Raw genomic sequence first — 14,499 nt, forward strand, 5'->3', positions numbered from 1 at the left:
CTTACAAATAAAAAACTATGTGTAAAGCAAGAAATGAGAAGAATGGAAAACAAGATAATATACAAACAGAAAAATAAAGAGGTGAAAGAGGAAAAAGTGACACGGTAGAAGGCCATTTCAAAGGTGCAGAAAACCTGACTCTGAAATCAAATAAACGATTGTGACTACATTTAATTATCAGTTCGTGGGTAGATCACCTCATAGTTTAACCAAACAGATTAATGCATATTTTAAAAGGTTACGGCGTCAAGTCTAAGCTCTGTTGTGGCTCCAAGGTAACTGCAGTTAAATTAGGTGCTGTAACACAGATACAAGCTTTCTCAGTAATCGATAAAGTCTTGAAATTAATTCCAAACAATTCAAAAACAAAGCAGTCGCCAGGATAAAGAGCTCTAAATAGAAGAAGTTAAATAAAGACGGTCTCACAAGCAGAAAAACACAACTAAAAGTAGGAGACATTTAGCCTTGCTGAAAATTTGCACCACATTGTGATACTGTAAATTAACAACATGAACCTGGCATCATGATTTCTAACAGCAATATTGAGAACATAAAAAGTTATTCATCTCTTAGAAAAGCATTTTTTTTATATATCTAAAACTACTACAAAAAAGGAAATTTAATTGAGGTGAAAAAATTAACATGAAATGATGTAACACTGACCTTCCTCATGCATCCCTCACCCGCCTCCTGTAGCTCATTGTTGGTGGAGTTGAGGGCTTTGAACAAGGCAGCAATGATCTTCTCTCTGGACTGTGGCAAGTAGTTACAGGCTGCCAGGGCATCTAATGAGGATAAAGAATATTAATGACACTCTACACTTGCATGAATAGACTATAATAATAGTCTTAAGATGTGGTCTACAGTACTGATTTAGACAGGGATTTTAAGAAGGTTTAAATCTGACACGCACACTCACACATGCACACGAACACAAAAGAAGAGTAACCATCCCTGGTACACTAACAAACAATGCAGAATGGGGCCTACTTACTGAGGGCTGCTATACGGAGGGGAACCAAAGAGGGAAGGCTCTTGTAACAGGGCAGCTTCATCAAAGCAGCATCCTCTGCCTCACATAGGTTCAACAGCTGGATAGTGGAAAAAGCATAAATATGACATAAAGAGCAGAGGTGAACAGGTCAGTGATCCATTAAATTAGATCAAGCTTATATGCACCGTGTAAAAGGATAAATACTTAAAACAGATGAGCCAAAGCCAAGCAGCAAGTTTGAACCCACAATATTGTTTCTTTCAAGGTTAAAGTCCTAACAGTTGCATTACTGTGCAGTTCACAATTAAGAAAGTCAAAATGCTCTATGCTAATGACTCACCTCTGTGTAGAAGACCTTGTGTTCCATGACATTAAGGTCCATTGTAAAGAGGCGGGGCTGCAGAGTAGTGCAGAAAGTGTTACCCTCCATCAGGCCGATTTGGGCGTTGGCAGGCTGGTGACGCAGCAGGTGTTTCTTGGGAGGAACCATATCTTGCAAAACCTAAAGAAAAGACAAACCCATGAAAAAGGCCCTTGTGTTGTCATTACATTTATATTTCAACACTCATCTTTAGATAGAGATAAAAAATTGGCCATGTGTACACCTGCTGCTGACAGAAAGTAATACTGCAGCTTTTTATTGGAGGTCCTTCTATTCATGAATGCATTGCATTTAAGAAGCAACAGCAGCAAAGTATTAATCCGAATTTAAGGTTTAGAGAAAACTGTTAAGACTTTTACCTCTTTGTGTGGTTCCATGATCACAGTAACACTCTTGCCAGTGACCTGGGCTAGCACCTGCAGGGAGTGCATTGCCTGCTTTCTAACAGTCGAGTTGGGGGAGGTGACCTCTCGGACCAAGTCATGGGTGACCATGTGAAAAGACTTGTCCTGTGCAGCTAGCAACTCCTCTGTCTTTTCTTCATCTTTCAGTGGAGTGGCACAGCGCACCAGCAACTGCTCCAGGGTGGTCTTCGCCATGGCTACTGCTCCATTTGACACCTGTGGATAAAAAAAAATAAAATAAAATAAAAAATTTAAAAAAAAAACAGGGGAAAAAAGAAAAATCAGTAACTTAATAAATACAAATGCCTGAACAGGAAGAAAAAAGACATGACAAGTTATACAGTATACAGGGCTTACAAAAAAGCACAACCAGGTAAATCTTTGCAACCACAGTTATTTAATAAATAAAATAAATGCATAACAAGTTGTAATCAATTGCTCTCACCTCTCCTGTAAGGTCCATCATGACAAACAGCAGTGCTTTGAGAAAGGTGAGCTGGTTTTGTAGCACCCAAATCAGAGGCAGTCTCTCCATAAGGAACTTGATTGACACAACACCACCAAGCTTGGCATACCAAGCTTGTTCATAGCAGCAGGCACACAGACGCTCCACTATGTAGGAGAAGAGGGGCAGCTGGCATGCCTGGGGATGTAGAAGCCAGGGTAATTAAGGGCGATTCCCATTTAAAAACTATACACGTAACACAGAGTCATTATTGCAAGATGCTAAAAAATGAATTGAATTTGATCAGAGGCTAGTTGGATATAGAGTTCAAATTTCAATATGAAAATGAGAGTAATCAATTTGGCAGAGTATTCATTTTTACGAGGATGACAGAATGAAGTCTTAGCTGGGTTAGTTTACCACAAATTTGCAGAAAAACAATTCATGCTTTTGTTAGACTGCTAAATAAGTGAACCATATAATGCCCTCCTCTTAGTAACGTACCCTCTCCTTAGACCCAAGGATGATGCTGGCCACATCAAAGATTACGGCCAGGGCGACTTCCCCGATCTTACACAGCTCCTTCTCCTCGTAGGCCATGCAGATAGCTATGGCGTCAATCAGAACAAGTGGATCCATGCCCTGTGAGCCATTCTCCTCGCTGTGGAACATAGCTGTGCTTGGCTGGCTGCCCAGCTGGTAGCACGGCAGCAGGAAAGGGCCTGGGTTGAAAGAGTAGGACAAGAGGAAAGGATCATGTTTCATGTCAAACATAAGAATGCTACAACTTTACGATAAAGTATGTGTAGATTTTAAACGTCAATTACAAGCATATGTATCACAGGAAACCGGAAATGAACTAATTTATTTGAACAGCCGAGAATAAAATGTTGATCACAGGGCAAAAGTGAACACTGTTAAATATTAGATCTATATTATCTACTATTAAATCTATAGTACAAAGATTACCAGTCCCTTACCACACTGCTGAGCCACAGCAACCATAGTATAATGGCGAATCAGGCTGGCTACGAAGGGCAGCGCACTGGGCCTCAGGTCTTTTATCACAGCAGACATGAATGCTCCAGTCAGGGCCTGTTCAAAAGTTCGGCGGGCAGGTGTGTCTTGTGCCTTATAGCGGTGAGAAATGATGACACTGGGGATCCACTTCTCAGTAAAGCTAATGAAGGAGAAAACCAAACAATGAATGGGATGTCTACAGATTAAAAAGGATGACATATTGTGGCAGTGGCATGCAAATTTTTTCAAAAAGCCCAAAAGCAATGTAATATGCATTCACACAACATTTAAATGTATATATCAATATCTATTGCCTGTTCTTAAATTTTCTGTCTCCTTTCTGTTCCTTCTGAATTCTTTTTGTCCCCGTTGGTATTTTTGTTATTTAATGCAGCTGAAGGCAACTGAGCGGCTGCTTTCTCCATGCTTGAGCTTGTGTTTTATAATGCCACATGCCAGGGGCAGACCTGATGGATCGTCTCATTTTATTATTGCCATTTAAAAAAACTGCTCTTTGGAGAACGAGGGAGAAGGAGCGTATGATGCTGTGGGAGGGAAGAGGGGTGAGAAAATGGCAGCGGGCATGGTCTACAGAATGTCAGATCAATTGCCCTTCACTCATTCTGGGGCATGCCACAGTATCACTGCTTCGTTCTTCCAATTTGGCATTTCATGAATTGCAGTGGGGGAGGGGGGGGAGGGGGGTCTCCCATTCTTCTATAGGGCTTTGGAGCGTGATGTCACGGGGGTGGGCGTGGAAAGGATTTTGGCCCGATCCGCCATTTTGGGGGTCTAAGTAAGGAGCGAAAGCATAGCCATGGTTCGTACTTGCTGTGTGGTCGGCTGCAATGTTCGATCTTACGACCGGCACGGGAATAAGTTTCGATTGTCTTTTTATGCTTTCCCAACATGAAGCAACATGAAGGAGCTCATGTATCGGATATTACCAAACGAAGGCGTCTAGCCTGGATAGAAGCCGTGAGACGAGCTGATATCAAGTTCTGTTACGTCTCCAGATATATCAGCTGGTGTGCTCAAGACATTTTCATTCCGTTAAGTTCTAAATATGTTCACATCACACTTTATAGCTGAATAATATCATCGTTGGTGGTCTCGGAAGTTATAGAAATTGCGATCAAACATAGAATGGAGTGACTTGATTGGTTGATGTAAAGACAATAAATGAAATGAGACAGGAAGGACACAAATTGGCGTTAATAATTTACCCGATTATCAATGTGTTAATTTGCATGTACTTTACAATTATGGGCATATAATATGATAACGATATTTTAGCAGTTCAATGATAAATGTGTAACATTAATTATGGTGGGGGGTGGAAAATGGCTATTTCACTCGATGCACTCCAGCTGACTTACTTTGACGACGTACTCAGAGTTTGGCGGCTTGAAAATAGCCAAATCTTGCGCCCAGCCATTTGTAAATTGGATGTGCGCCTCCAGTGACTTGTAATTACGAAACTGGTTCGCTGTGTAAGCGCTTACTCCACAAACAAGATACGTGAAGATATCGGGGTAGGACAGTGGCGGTAAGTCGTCTGGGTCTTTACTCCACTGCCGTATTTCATATGGGTCCAGATTTGCGATGCACTCTATTTTTTTTCCAAGTACCGCTGCTTCGCCTCTGGACGCAATCGGTCTCTATACCGTCCGTTTTCTTTTGAGCTGCTTTTAAGCATGTTTCTTGTCGTCGTTGTTCCAACACAGTGTGTTTGTTTTGATTCGTAGACCCCGAAAATGGAGCTGCGCTCCCACAATGCATTGCGGCGTGACGTCAACTCCAAAGCCCTATACTTAGATTGAACAAACACTGAGGCAAAGAGAGATGTTTGAATGATGATGAAGGGAGGGGGAGAAAAAGAGAGAAAATCTTTCAAGTGAGAGAAAAGACAATGCAAATCGAGACGACTGAAGAGGCGATGGCACAGCCCCCGTGATCGTAACTGACACACTTCATTACCCCCATGTGCACAAAGACGTATTTGTGGGCATATGTGTGTTAGTGCATAATGACAGGAGAGTGTAAGGGGCATGGTGTAGAATAAACAGACAGGGGAAAGTCAATTAGCCCCTGCCCGGGGATCAATGATGGTAATGTGACTAACCCACCCGACAACAACCTTCTTTCCTGTTTGTCTGTTCATATATGGGTTTCCGCCTTGCAGCAGAGCCTGCCAGAGGGTGTGTCTGCAAATGTGTAATTAGCAATGCCTGCCCTTGAGAGGGAATTGATGAAGCAGTGTGGGGTGAAGACATCAAGGAGGAAAGAGAAAGTGGGACATGTCAGCAGGTAGCAAGACAGTTGGAGGCGGTGGAGGTAATGTACATAAAAACCTCGTGTGAGTGGGAGAGGGCAGACAGGAAAGGTGAAGTAGATGGCAAGGTCAACTTGTGCCAAGTGAAGGTAGAAAAAGGTAGGTGATTAATCAGAGTCTGGCTGTGTATGTACTCGAAAGTGTAATTTTATCACTTAAGTGGAAAACCAGTGTAGCAGATACAGCACCGTTTGTCAACTCATTTATTCTAGATAAAACTAAGTGAATGTAAACACTTCCTTAGGTAGTGTCAATGATTTTTCTTTGGTATAAACTCCAACACATCTATAATAGAGCAAATAATTTATTACATCAGGAATGGTACCCAGGTGCCATGTGGCAACAATATTAAAGTGTATGCTCCAGTCAAATCAAAGCAAGAATGTTTACTCACTTGGGATGAGACAGAAGCTGGTAGAGCGAGTGCTTGTTGTCATCCAGACTTGTCATGGCCACCAGGAAACACTTAATGACCTCCCAGGCCTGTCGTCTGTAGTATGGCTCAGTGTTGGCACTCTTCAGGCAATCTAGGGCTGTCTCAATCGCCTTAGAGGAAATGCAGCAAATGTTACTTCAAAATCTTCAACATTTTCATTCAGAAACTGCAGATTTCTCCGACTCACAATTCCAATATCCTTAAAATTATTAAAATGGGAATTAAATTGCATATGCTACATATGTGATTAATTGGGAGAAGTAACACAGAGCACCATCTGGTTGAGCAAAGGTCATTATCATTTCTACATTATGGGCTGTCAAGCCACGGCAGCCAGGCACTTAAAGGGAGAAAATGAACTAATTAATGCCACTCAGAACAGGGAAGAGAACATGAGGAGGAATACAACAACTGAGAGAGCATGAGAGGAAATGAAGGCACAAGCAAAACCGAACTGTCGACCTGTCAGTGGATTACTATAACCAGATGTGTTAGTCAGGACTGGGCCTCTAACAAATCCTTTAGTAATTAGATATAATATTTAAAAGTAAGATGTGTTAGAGAAGATTTCTCAGCTGATATGGTAAAAGACAGTTGGACAAGAGCTAAAGAAGACAAATAAAAGCTAGAAAATACAAATATATTAAATTCAGTTACAATGTGCCATTTCTACCTGTTGTACCACAGCAAGTTATGCATACTTGTATTTTTTTTTTTTTTTTTTTTATCTCAGTCTATATAACAGCACCTTCAGTTGCCCTTCCCTAATGTGGCAGCAAACCGCATGGCTGCATCTCAAGCCTGCCAGAGATTTATGTCTTTAGCCATAACATGTGGCTGTGCAGCATGTGACAGTCTGTGTGGGTTTCTGTCGGCTGCCTGCGCCCATGATGATGATGGCAAACACGCAGACTGATAGCCAAAAAGAAGGAGCAGCCATTAGTGAGAGTAAATAATGCCGTCATGGTGGCCCACACTAGATTGATGATTACTGACTGGGGATGAGGAGGAGAAACAAGAGATGAATTTAATTACCTGGAGGACACACACATCTCCTCACTCACTTTCTCTTTCACACACACAAAACTGTGACAAAGACATATTGCTCCCAGTGGAGAACAATAATGAGGAATATCAAACTCTTTTACGTTTAATTCTTTCCTTCTAAAAGTAAATCAAAAAAGGAAAAAAGGGGAAGAAAGAGTCCAACTGGTATAAGAAAGTGCTATAAAGTGAAATACTCCCAAATCTTTTCTCTCTGGCAAAAAGCTAAACAACACTGAGGATAGCATAAGGCCTTTTCCTGGCTCAAAATCGACCTGTGCCGGGGTAATTATGCACATAAAAATATGACATATTTTAACGCAAAATCTATGCATTTTCTTCACATTACAGTTATTGGGGTTAATGTTTTCTGCTCTTTAGAAATATCTACAAAGAAAAGAAAAGGGCACAAAAAGACCTGATCATATTTTACCTTCTCCATGGGTAGCTGTATGGATGCTTTGCAGTCAGTGAATTCAGCCTTGATGCTGGGCCCCTGGACCTCAGTCACTACATAATGTAGTCTCTGAGACTCCTTGAGCATCTTCCTGTTGCTGCCTCCAAACTTTCCCAACACCCGATACGCTACATGGGAGATGCTTTCTGCTGGATTACGGAGAGTACGCCACAAAGCCTAGAGCAAAGAGTAGGAAGGGAATAAACTATAAGTTTAAGAAAAAACACACCAGGTACATTGAGGGGGAACGTGGCTATATGGAAGCTTTTGAGTTATCCTTGTATATAATCAATAAAACATTTTCATTCTCTTCTATGAGAAGAGAAAAAACTGTAATCATTATCACAAAAACAACGCCCTACCTGCATGAGTTCAGCCCTGACAGGTTGGATGTGATCGTAAAGGAAGTCAGGTTGTAGGTTGTCCACACACAGCTCCAGGGTACGAAGGCCTTGGCTGACCAAAGTCTGAGAGCCGTTGAGTGCAGATACCAGTGGATCCATTAGCATGGGTAAATATGGCAACAAGGAGCTCAGACGCACTGGCACTGTCAGACAGAGCTCCACAAACAGGTCCTTCATGTGCTGCTTGTGAAGGCCACTCTGAAGCATGTTCAATCCTAATAGAAATGGAAATAGGTGCTTACAATATTTCATACATGAGTTGTCTGTAATTCAGAGTAATGCTGTGTGCGGTTTTTACCTTGTAGCAGGTTAGGCAGAAGGGGTAGAAACTCTTGGTACAGAAGGTCGTGGCTGCCTCCACCAATGGAACGGAAGAGAGCACGGAGAAGCAGGAAGTAGTTGTAGGGCTCCTTAGCTGATTGAGCCAGTTCCATGGAGCTGTTTACTATCTTGTGGAGGTGCGGCTGATGAAAAGGTAAAGTCTTATCAGTAAAACATGGCAATGGTACAGTGAAATAAGTGAAATAGTCTGCCACTACGCCCCCCAAAAAAACTAAAAGAAATATCCATTTACCTTGAGCATCTGCTCATTCTCAGCAGCAAACAGTGATACTGAGCCAAAAACAAGTTTAAAGAGCTTGAGGTAGAGGTTTGACAGCTCAACATTGGAGCCCATCTCTGGCAGTCTTTCAAGAAGATACTCTACTAGGATCGTGGCAAACAGAGCAGACGTTGAGATGTTGGCCAGGAACGAATTTGCCACGATCTAGAAAACAAAAGAGAACAAGAATTGGAATTTGAGCAAGTGATTAATCAAGACCAAAGACCTTATCCCATGTTATTTTCTCTTGATAGGGGAGACAAGACATACCTGCAGTGCGTAGTTCTTCGAGATCCTCTCCACCATGTAGGGAACGGTGGTCTGAAAAATCTCTTTAAATGTAAGAGGGTTCATCATGGTGAAGACCCCAGCAAAGTGCTCCAAAACTTCCTTCTCCTCCTTCATGCGTACAGTCTGGCAGTTAGCCACCCTGATGTATGTCTGCTGATTATTTGCCACCTGCACCTGGTCATGATACACATGAATTATACCACTACTCCATGATTGTCTGTTATGAGACACCATCACCCCTGCAGTACAGTCAGTTTTTATTAGGTTGTACCTGGTAGATGTCCAAAGCCTGCATGGCATATTTGACCAGCTTAATGTAGATCTGAGTCTCCTTAGGCTGGAGCTGCTTGTTAGGAATGAATTGAGCCTCTGTTAAGGGGGGGGGGGGGGGGGGGGGGGAATCACATTTTGAGATGATAAAATCTTGAATTTCCTTATGAAATTATTGTTACGTGTGCATTTATACATTTTTCTAGATGCTTTTTAATCAGGCAAGAATAGTCGAGCATGTGGGATTTTATTAGATATCAATAGGTTTGCAATAAGTGCCACTTGTGTGTCCCCACTCACCTCCAGGTGCCTTGCAAGAGGTGATACCCCAAGTAATTGTCTTCACTCCACACACTAAGGTCTTGACCAAACTGCGGCAATCCGACACCTGAAAGGTCTGCTTGTCTTCCTTTTCACCACCTCGGTCAAAGGGCGTTGCAGGTGGTTGCGGTGTCACAGTAACAGGAGTTGGAGGAGCAGGTGGTGGAATGGCAGGGGTGGTGGATGGAGTGGGTGTGGCTGGCACCGCAGGTATCGCCCCTGGATCAACAACACCCATCTCTGACTGAGGTTTGCATTTCTTGAAGATGGACACAAGCTGGTACCGTGCAATGGTGTGAAATTTAAGTACAAACACCTGTTGATAAAGATAAGGAAAGAGGGAAAATTTTCAATATTTATCTAGCCATATGTCTATTGAAATAAATAAGACTTTTCAATTGAGCCTTGTGCAACCCACCTCCAGCATCCTCATCAGGATGTCTCGCCCATTTCCGTTCTCCTGCTCTGATTTCGAGCGGATACAATCCACCAGGTTGAGCAGCAGCTTGCAGGACATGGTCTGAATGTTACTGGGAAGTGACTCGTCATCAATGTTTTTAGCAAAGAGCTGCACAGCTAGAGATAAATCTGTCAGGGTCAAGTTCTGGCGCACATGATGCACCAGGTCTGCTAGTGTGCTGTAGGCCAAGGGTCTAGAAAATAAGACAGATATGTAACTGTGACATTTGGAGGTGAATCATAATCATATTTCATTACTAAATAGTGGTACAAACTGAACAGACTGGCTTAGTGAGGAAGCCGTATTTTCTAAAAGGCAGAGAAAAGCAATCAAAGAGGCTGAAAGAACAAAAGGATATGGAAAGTAGCTTTGGGATGAAGAGAGAAAGGGAGAGAGAAGACAAGCTAATGAGTGACAATGATAATCCTGCCAGATCTCATCCAGCTGCCGTGCTTCCTATGTATTACTAATGTGAAATGACAGGCATTTTGTTGATGAGGTGAGCTAGTTTGGCAACTGAGGCGGGTCAAGGAGGTTTTGCAATCCAACTAAAGGAGGATGTGCAAGCAGCCTGCACTCTGGAGACGAGGTTGTACATGACAACTTGACAGTGCCTTCTGTGCTGCAGTGTTTTCAGTCAGCTTCCTTGAGAATTTTGCAGTACTGAGAACTACCTGATTAATATGCTAGGACACTTAACATGCACCTGGCTGAGAAATCATCCATAAGAGGCTGTTCTGACACAGAGGAGTTCGAATGATCGTGACTACACATACAAAGAACTTACCTAAGCGTCTCCCGAGCAGTGTAGCCAGAACCGATGAGGATGGACTCATCAAAAAGTTTGTCCATACATGGGATAAACTCTGAAACACAATGAAGTAGATATTGTGAATTCAGAGCTGATAGTTGCACCTGAAACAGCAGCTGATGGGTGACAGAATTAAATAAAAGCAGTAAAAGAATATATTAAGAGGGTGTTACTGGAAATGCTTTTATTTGTGATTAATACACGAAAAAAAAACTACATGCCATTTGGTTTATTTAATATTATAAATTTAGCACTGTGCCTGACACTGCTTTGTCAGCAGGAGGTTAACAGCAAACACCTAACAGCGTTGGTAAATCTGTCACAGAAAATAAGCCAAAATCAGTAAAAGTGGTTTGACCTGCAGCAGAAGAAGTAACTTGCAGTAAAATGCAGAAAATCATCCAAAATGTGTCGTGCTATGTCAAGGCTTCACTGATGGATGGTTGTGCTTTCATTCCATTTCATCTACAGTCTCACTTTTAACCTCTCAGTCACCAATTCAAAATGAGGTTCTATAGCTACATTTTGACAGCTAATAAAAATTTTATTTTGGAAAGAGTGAAATGTGCAGAGGTGGGACCAAGTCATTGTTTTGCAAGTCTCAAGTAAGTCTCAAGTCTTTATCCTCAAGTCTCAAGTCAAGTCTCAAGTAATGTCAGGCAAGTCAGAGTCGAGTCTCAAGTCACTGGTGTAAAAGTCCGAGTCAAGTCACAAGTCTGAAACTTTGAATTTCAAGTCCTTTCGAGTCTTTAAAAAAAAAAAATGAAAAAATAATGTTGCAGTTATGCTAAATGTAAATATTAGACCATGTAATTTTAAAATCTGTGTTTTTCTCAACACATGACAAAATAGTGAACTTAGAAAATATACACAAATTGTGAAATTGCACCTCTTTAAAATGCAGCTCAATTAAACCTAGCTCCAATAATAATTTTCACCGACAGTTCTGAGATAAGCTGCATGTTATTCTTGGATGCGGTTGTAGGACCAGCTTTAAAATCGCATGACAAAAATATCATACACATTAAAAAAAAACTGTATCACCAACGTAGCCTGGAAAACATTTGCTAGTTGGATGAAGTCAGCTATCTCATCTTAGCATATTTATATGCATATTTATAATTATACGGTTCTTGGAGTGAGTGCATACACTCATGAAGTTTAGTAACTTCAGGTCACTGCAACAAGCCCAGGTACAGTTTACCGACGGATGGGTACAGGACCTTGAAATGCACCGTGTAGAACGAAAGACCATCGTACGTATCATAAGTTTACCAGTCTCACAAATTGTCGTCATAAATACACATTCCTTAACCGTTTATTAATAGGACCTTTGAGCTCAACGGTAATTAATTAGCAGTGGAAATAATTTCTGGTAGCATCACAGAAATGTAGCAGTGACAATAATACTGTATGCTGTAATCGTACTGGACAATTGGTGATACAAAAAACCTGTTTTATCCTGTGAATAAAAGTATATGTTTTTGTCAGTGTACCATAATAACAGAAGCGAAACACAATATTGTGTCAGGATAATTTACTATTTATGCACAATAAACAAAGAAGCATAGCGCGACAATTTCTGTTCAGCGCCAGACTTGCTTGTAACCTATATCACCAATTATGTTATGAAAAATGACGTATTAACTACTAAAAAACACTGACCTTCGTGTAAATGCTTGGAGCAGACTAACCTGTGAGCTGGAGTGTTCTGGGACGTTATATTTGGTCTTTGAATGGCTGCAATCCAGTCGCGTCTTTGTTACTTCGGAAACATGGCTCGAACAATTTCTCTTCAACGACGTAATCCGATAACAACCGATCTCTTTACCCGTCGGCTTCCCGTGGCTGTCATGCGACCGGCTATTGCAGTTAATAATACAACGGCTTCTTGACATTTTTGTGTTTCTTTTTATCGCTGTATAACTGATTTTAATTGAAAGCCTGCGTGCGCTAGTACCGCTTGCCACGAGTTCCCAGAATCCTTTGCGGTTCTACCCGTGAATGACGTCACATTTTCAATCTCTATATAATATGCATGTTAAATTTTATATTTGGGGTAAAATATCAAGTCTTTTCAAGTAAACCGGTTCAAGTCCAATTCAAGTCCCAAGTCATTGGTGTAAAAGTCCAAGTCAAGTCACAAGTCTTAGAACATTTTTTCAAGTCAAGTCTAAAGTCATAAAATTAATGACTCGAGTCTGACTCGAGTCCAAGTCATGTGACTCGAGTCCACACCTCTGGAAATGTGTAAGCTCAAGTATGCTTTGGAAAGGATCCAGGCTGCTGGTGTTTTTGACTAGAACAAACACATTAAGTAACACTTAGCATTAACGTTTTAGAAAAAGGCAAAACATGTCTAGTGCCAAAAAAAAGAAAAAAAAAAGAAAAAAGACTTTAAGACTGTAAAAAATATTTTCGAGACATCAAATCATTCTTTGTTAGGATGGATTACACAGAATGTGTTTGTGTCCATATACGTACGGCTACGCAGGTCAGTTGTGAGGATGTGCTTGGCTGCAATCAGCAGTTCTTTGCGGAGATGAGCGGTCTCAGAGGGGCAATTGGTCAGCAACTGCAGCATACCCTTTACCATCTGTTGAGAGTACTTTGCTACCAAGTCCTAATATGGTAGACAAACACATACAGTATGATTAATGATTAGGATTATTTTAAAATGGATTATTCTGAGGGCAGTCACACACCAAAAACAAAACAAAAACAAAACAAAAAAAGAAGGCAGTAATAATACAAAGAAAATCTTTTTCAAGCTCTTTCTTTGCAATGCGGGGACACACACACACACACACACACACACACACACACACACACACACACACACACACACACACACACACACAATTCCTGTAAGTGGGTTCTAATTTCTGTCAGTGTTTTTGAAATCAGTACAAGTTGTCTCAGAATGTTTACACACAGTGAATAAAGCAGGTGGTAAATTCAGAGAAGCTATTTGTGCTATTATTATTTATTATTATTATTATTTTGGTTCAAGAAACTAAAGCAAGTGTAACTCAGTTTTAGCTTCGTTTTTCCATTGTCTTCCAATTACTAAACAGAAAATAGTACACCTTTTCCTGCCAATCACAACAGCTATGTGCAGAAACAAAATTCAAACACGTGCAAATGATTCACAACATCATGACACATACAAAGATGCATCTGAAATTACATTTATGTTACTTCACTCAGCAGGATCAAATGACACTGTTTTGCAGTGTCATTAACCATCAATAAGAAGTACCTGGTAGATTCGAATGATGTAGGCCAGGAATGACAGTGTCTTGATCTGGGCAGCAATGAAGTCTGCATACAGCTCCTTGTTATAAAGCTTGTGTTGTCTAAAAAAAAGAAACAAAAAAGTCATTTAGTCCCATCAAAACACTGATGACAGTGTTAATGATGATGTATGCCTGCAGTAATTACAGAGGTTAAAATCGTGGGAGTCAATTCTACAAGGGTGACTTATTTGCTTGCGTCATAGCAGAAACTGTTTCTCTGTATCTGCTAGAGACTGCTCAGGTATTTTGTGTTAAATTAATTCTGCTCCATTTCCCTTCTGTTCAGAATGCTTAACAAAACCCTCTCCCCACCCAGAAAGGTCTCGTATCTTACTAAAACAACAATTTTTTTAAAACAATTTTACCTTCCCCAAGTAGGTTTTAGCAAGCAAGCAAAGAGCCAAGCAACACTGTCAGCTAACTTGGCATTAGCAAAAAAAAAAAAAAGAAAGAAAAAAAAAGGAGGAAAATGAAATCAGTTCCTCAAACCCATTTCAAAGGCTGTAAATTGGAAATAAAAGTTAT

At 40.9% G+C, this 14,499-nt stretch overlaps 1 protein-coding gene across 1 annotated transcript in view; it reads right to left on the reverse strand.

The window, feature by feature from the left end:
• trrap (transformation/transcription domain-associated protein) overlaps window positions 1-14,499 on the reverse strand; it is an 84,441-nt gene that overhangs the window by 63,345 nt on the left and 6,597 nt on the right. Inside the window, exons 11-29 of the mRNA XM_085361271.1 lie at window positions 13,938-14,034; window positions 13,160-13,298; window positions 10,652-10,730; window positions 9,823-10,057; window positions 9,384-9,720; window positions 9,085-9,182; window positions 8,793-8,987; window positions 8,496-8,687; window positions 8,220-8,385; window positions 7,880-8,136; window positions 7,494-7,694; window positions 5,975-6,126; window positions 3,206-3,405; window positions 2,730-2,947; window positions 2,226-2,423; window positions 1,736-1,996; window positions 1,335-1,496; window positions 995-1,091; window positions 664-785 (exon numbers count right to left, since the gene is read on the reverse strand). Of these exons, the coding sequence (XP_085217397.1) occupies window positions 664-785; window positions 995-1,091; window positions 1,335-1,496; window positions 1,736-1,996; window positions 2,226-2,423; window positions 2,730-2,947; window positions 3,206-3,405; window positions 5,975-6,126; window positions 7,494-7,694; window positions 7,880-8,136; window positions 8,220-8,385; window positions 8,496-8,687; window positions 8,793-8,987; window positions 9,085-9,182; window positions 9,384-9,720; window positions 9,823-10,057; window positions 10,652-10,730; window positions 13,160-13,298; window positions 13,938-14,034 (3,406 nt within the window). The remainder of the gene's footprint in view (window positions 1-663; window positions 786-994; window positions 1,092-1,334; window positions 1,497-1,735; window positions 1,997-2,225; window positions 2,424-2,729; window positions 2,948-3,205; window positions 3,406-5,974; window positions 6,127-7,493; window positions 7,695-7,879; window positions 8,137-8,219; window positions 8,386-8,495; window positions 8,688-8,792; window positions 8,988-9,084; window positions 9,183-9,383; window positions 9,721-9,822; window positions 10,058-10,651; window positions 10,731-13,159; window positions 13,299-13,937; window positions 14,035-14,499) is intronic.

Source organism: Diplotaxodon limnothrissa, linkage group LG8 (genome assembly GCF_057381915.1).
Source record: "Diplotaxodon limnothrissa isolate DT_005_m linkage group LG8, D_limnothrissa_male_GT1.1, whole genome shotgun sequence".
Taxonomy (NCBI): Eukaryota; Metazoa; Chordata; class Actinopteri; order Cichliformes; family Cichlidae; genus Diplotaxodon; species Diplotaxodon limnothrissa.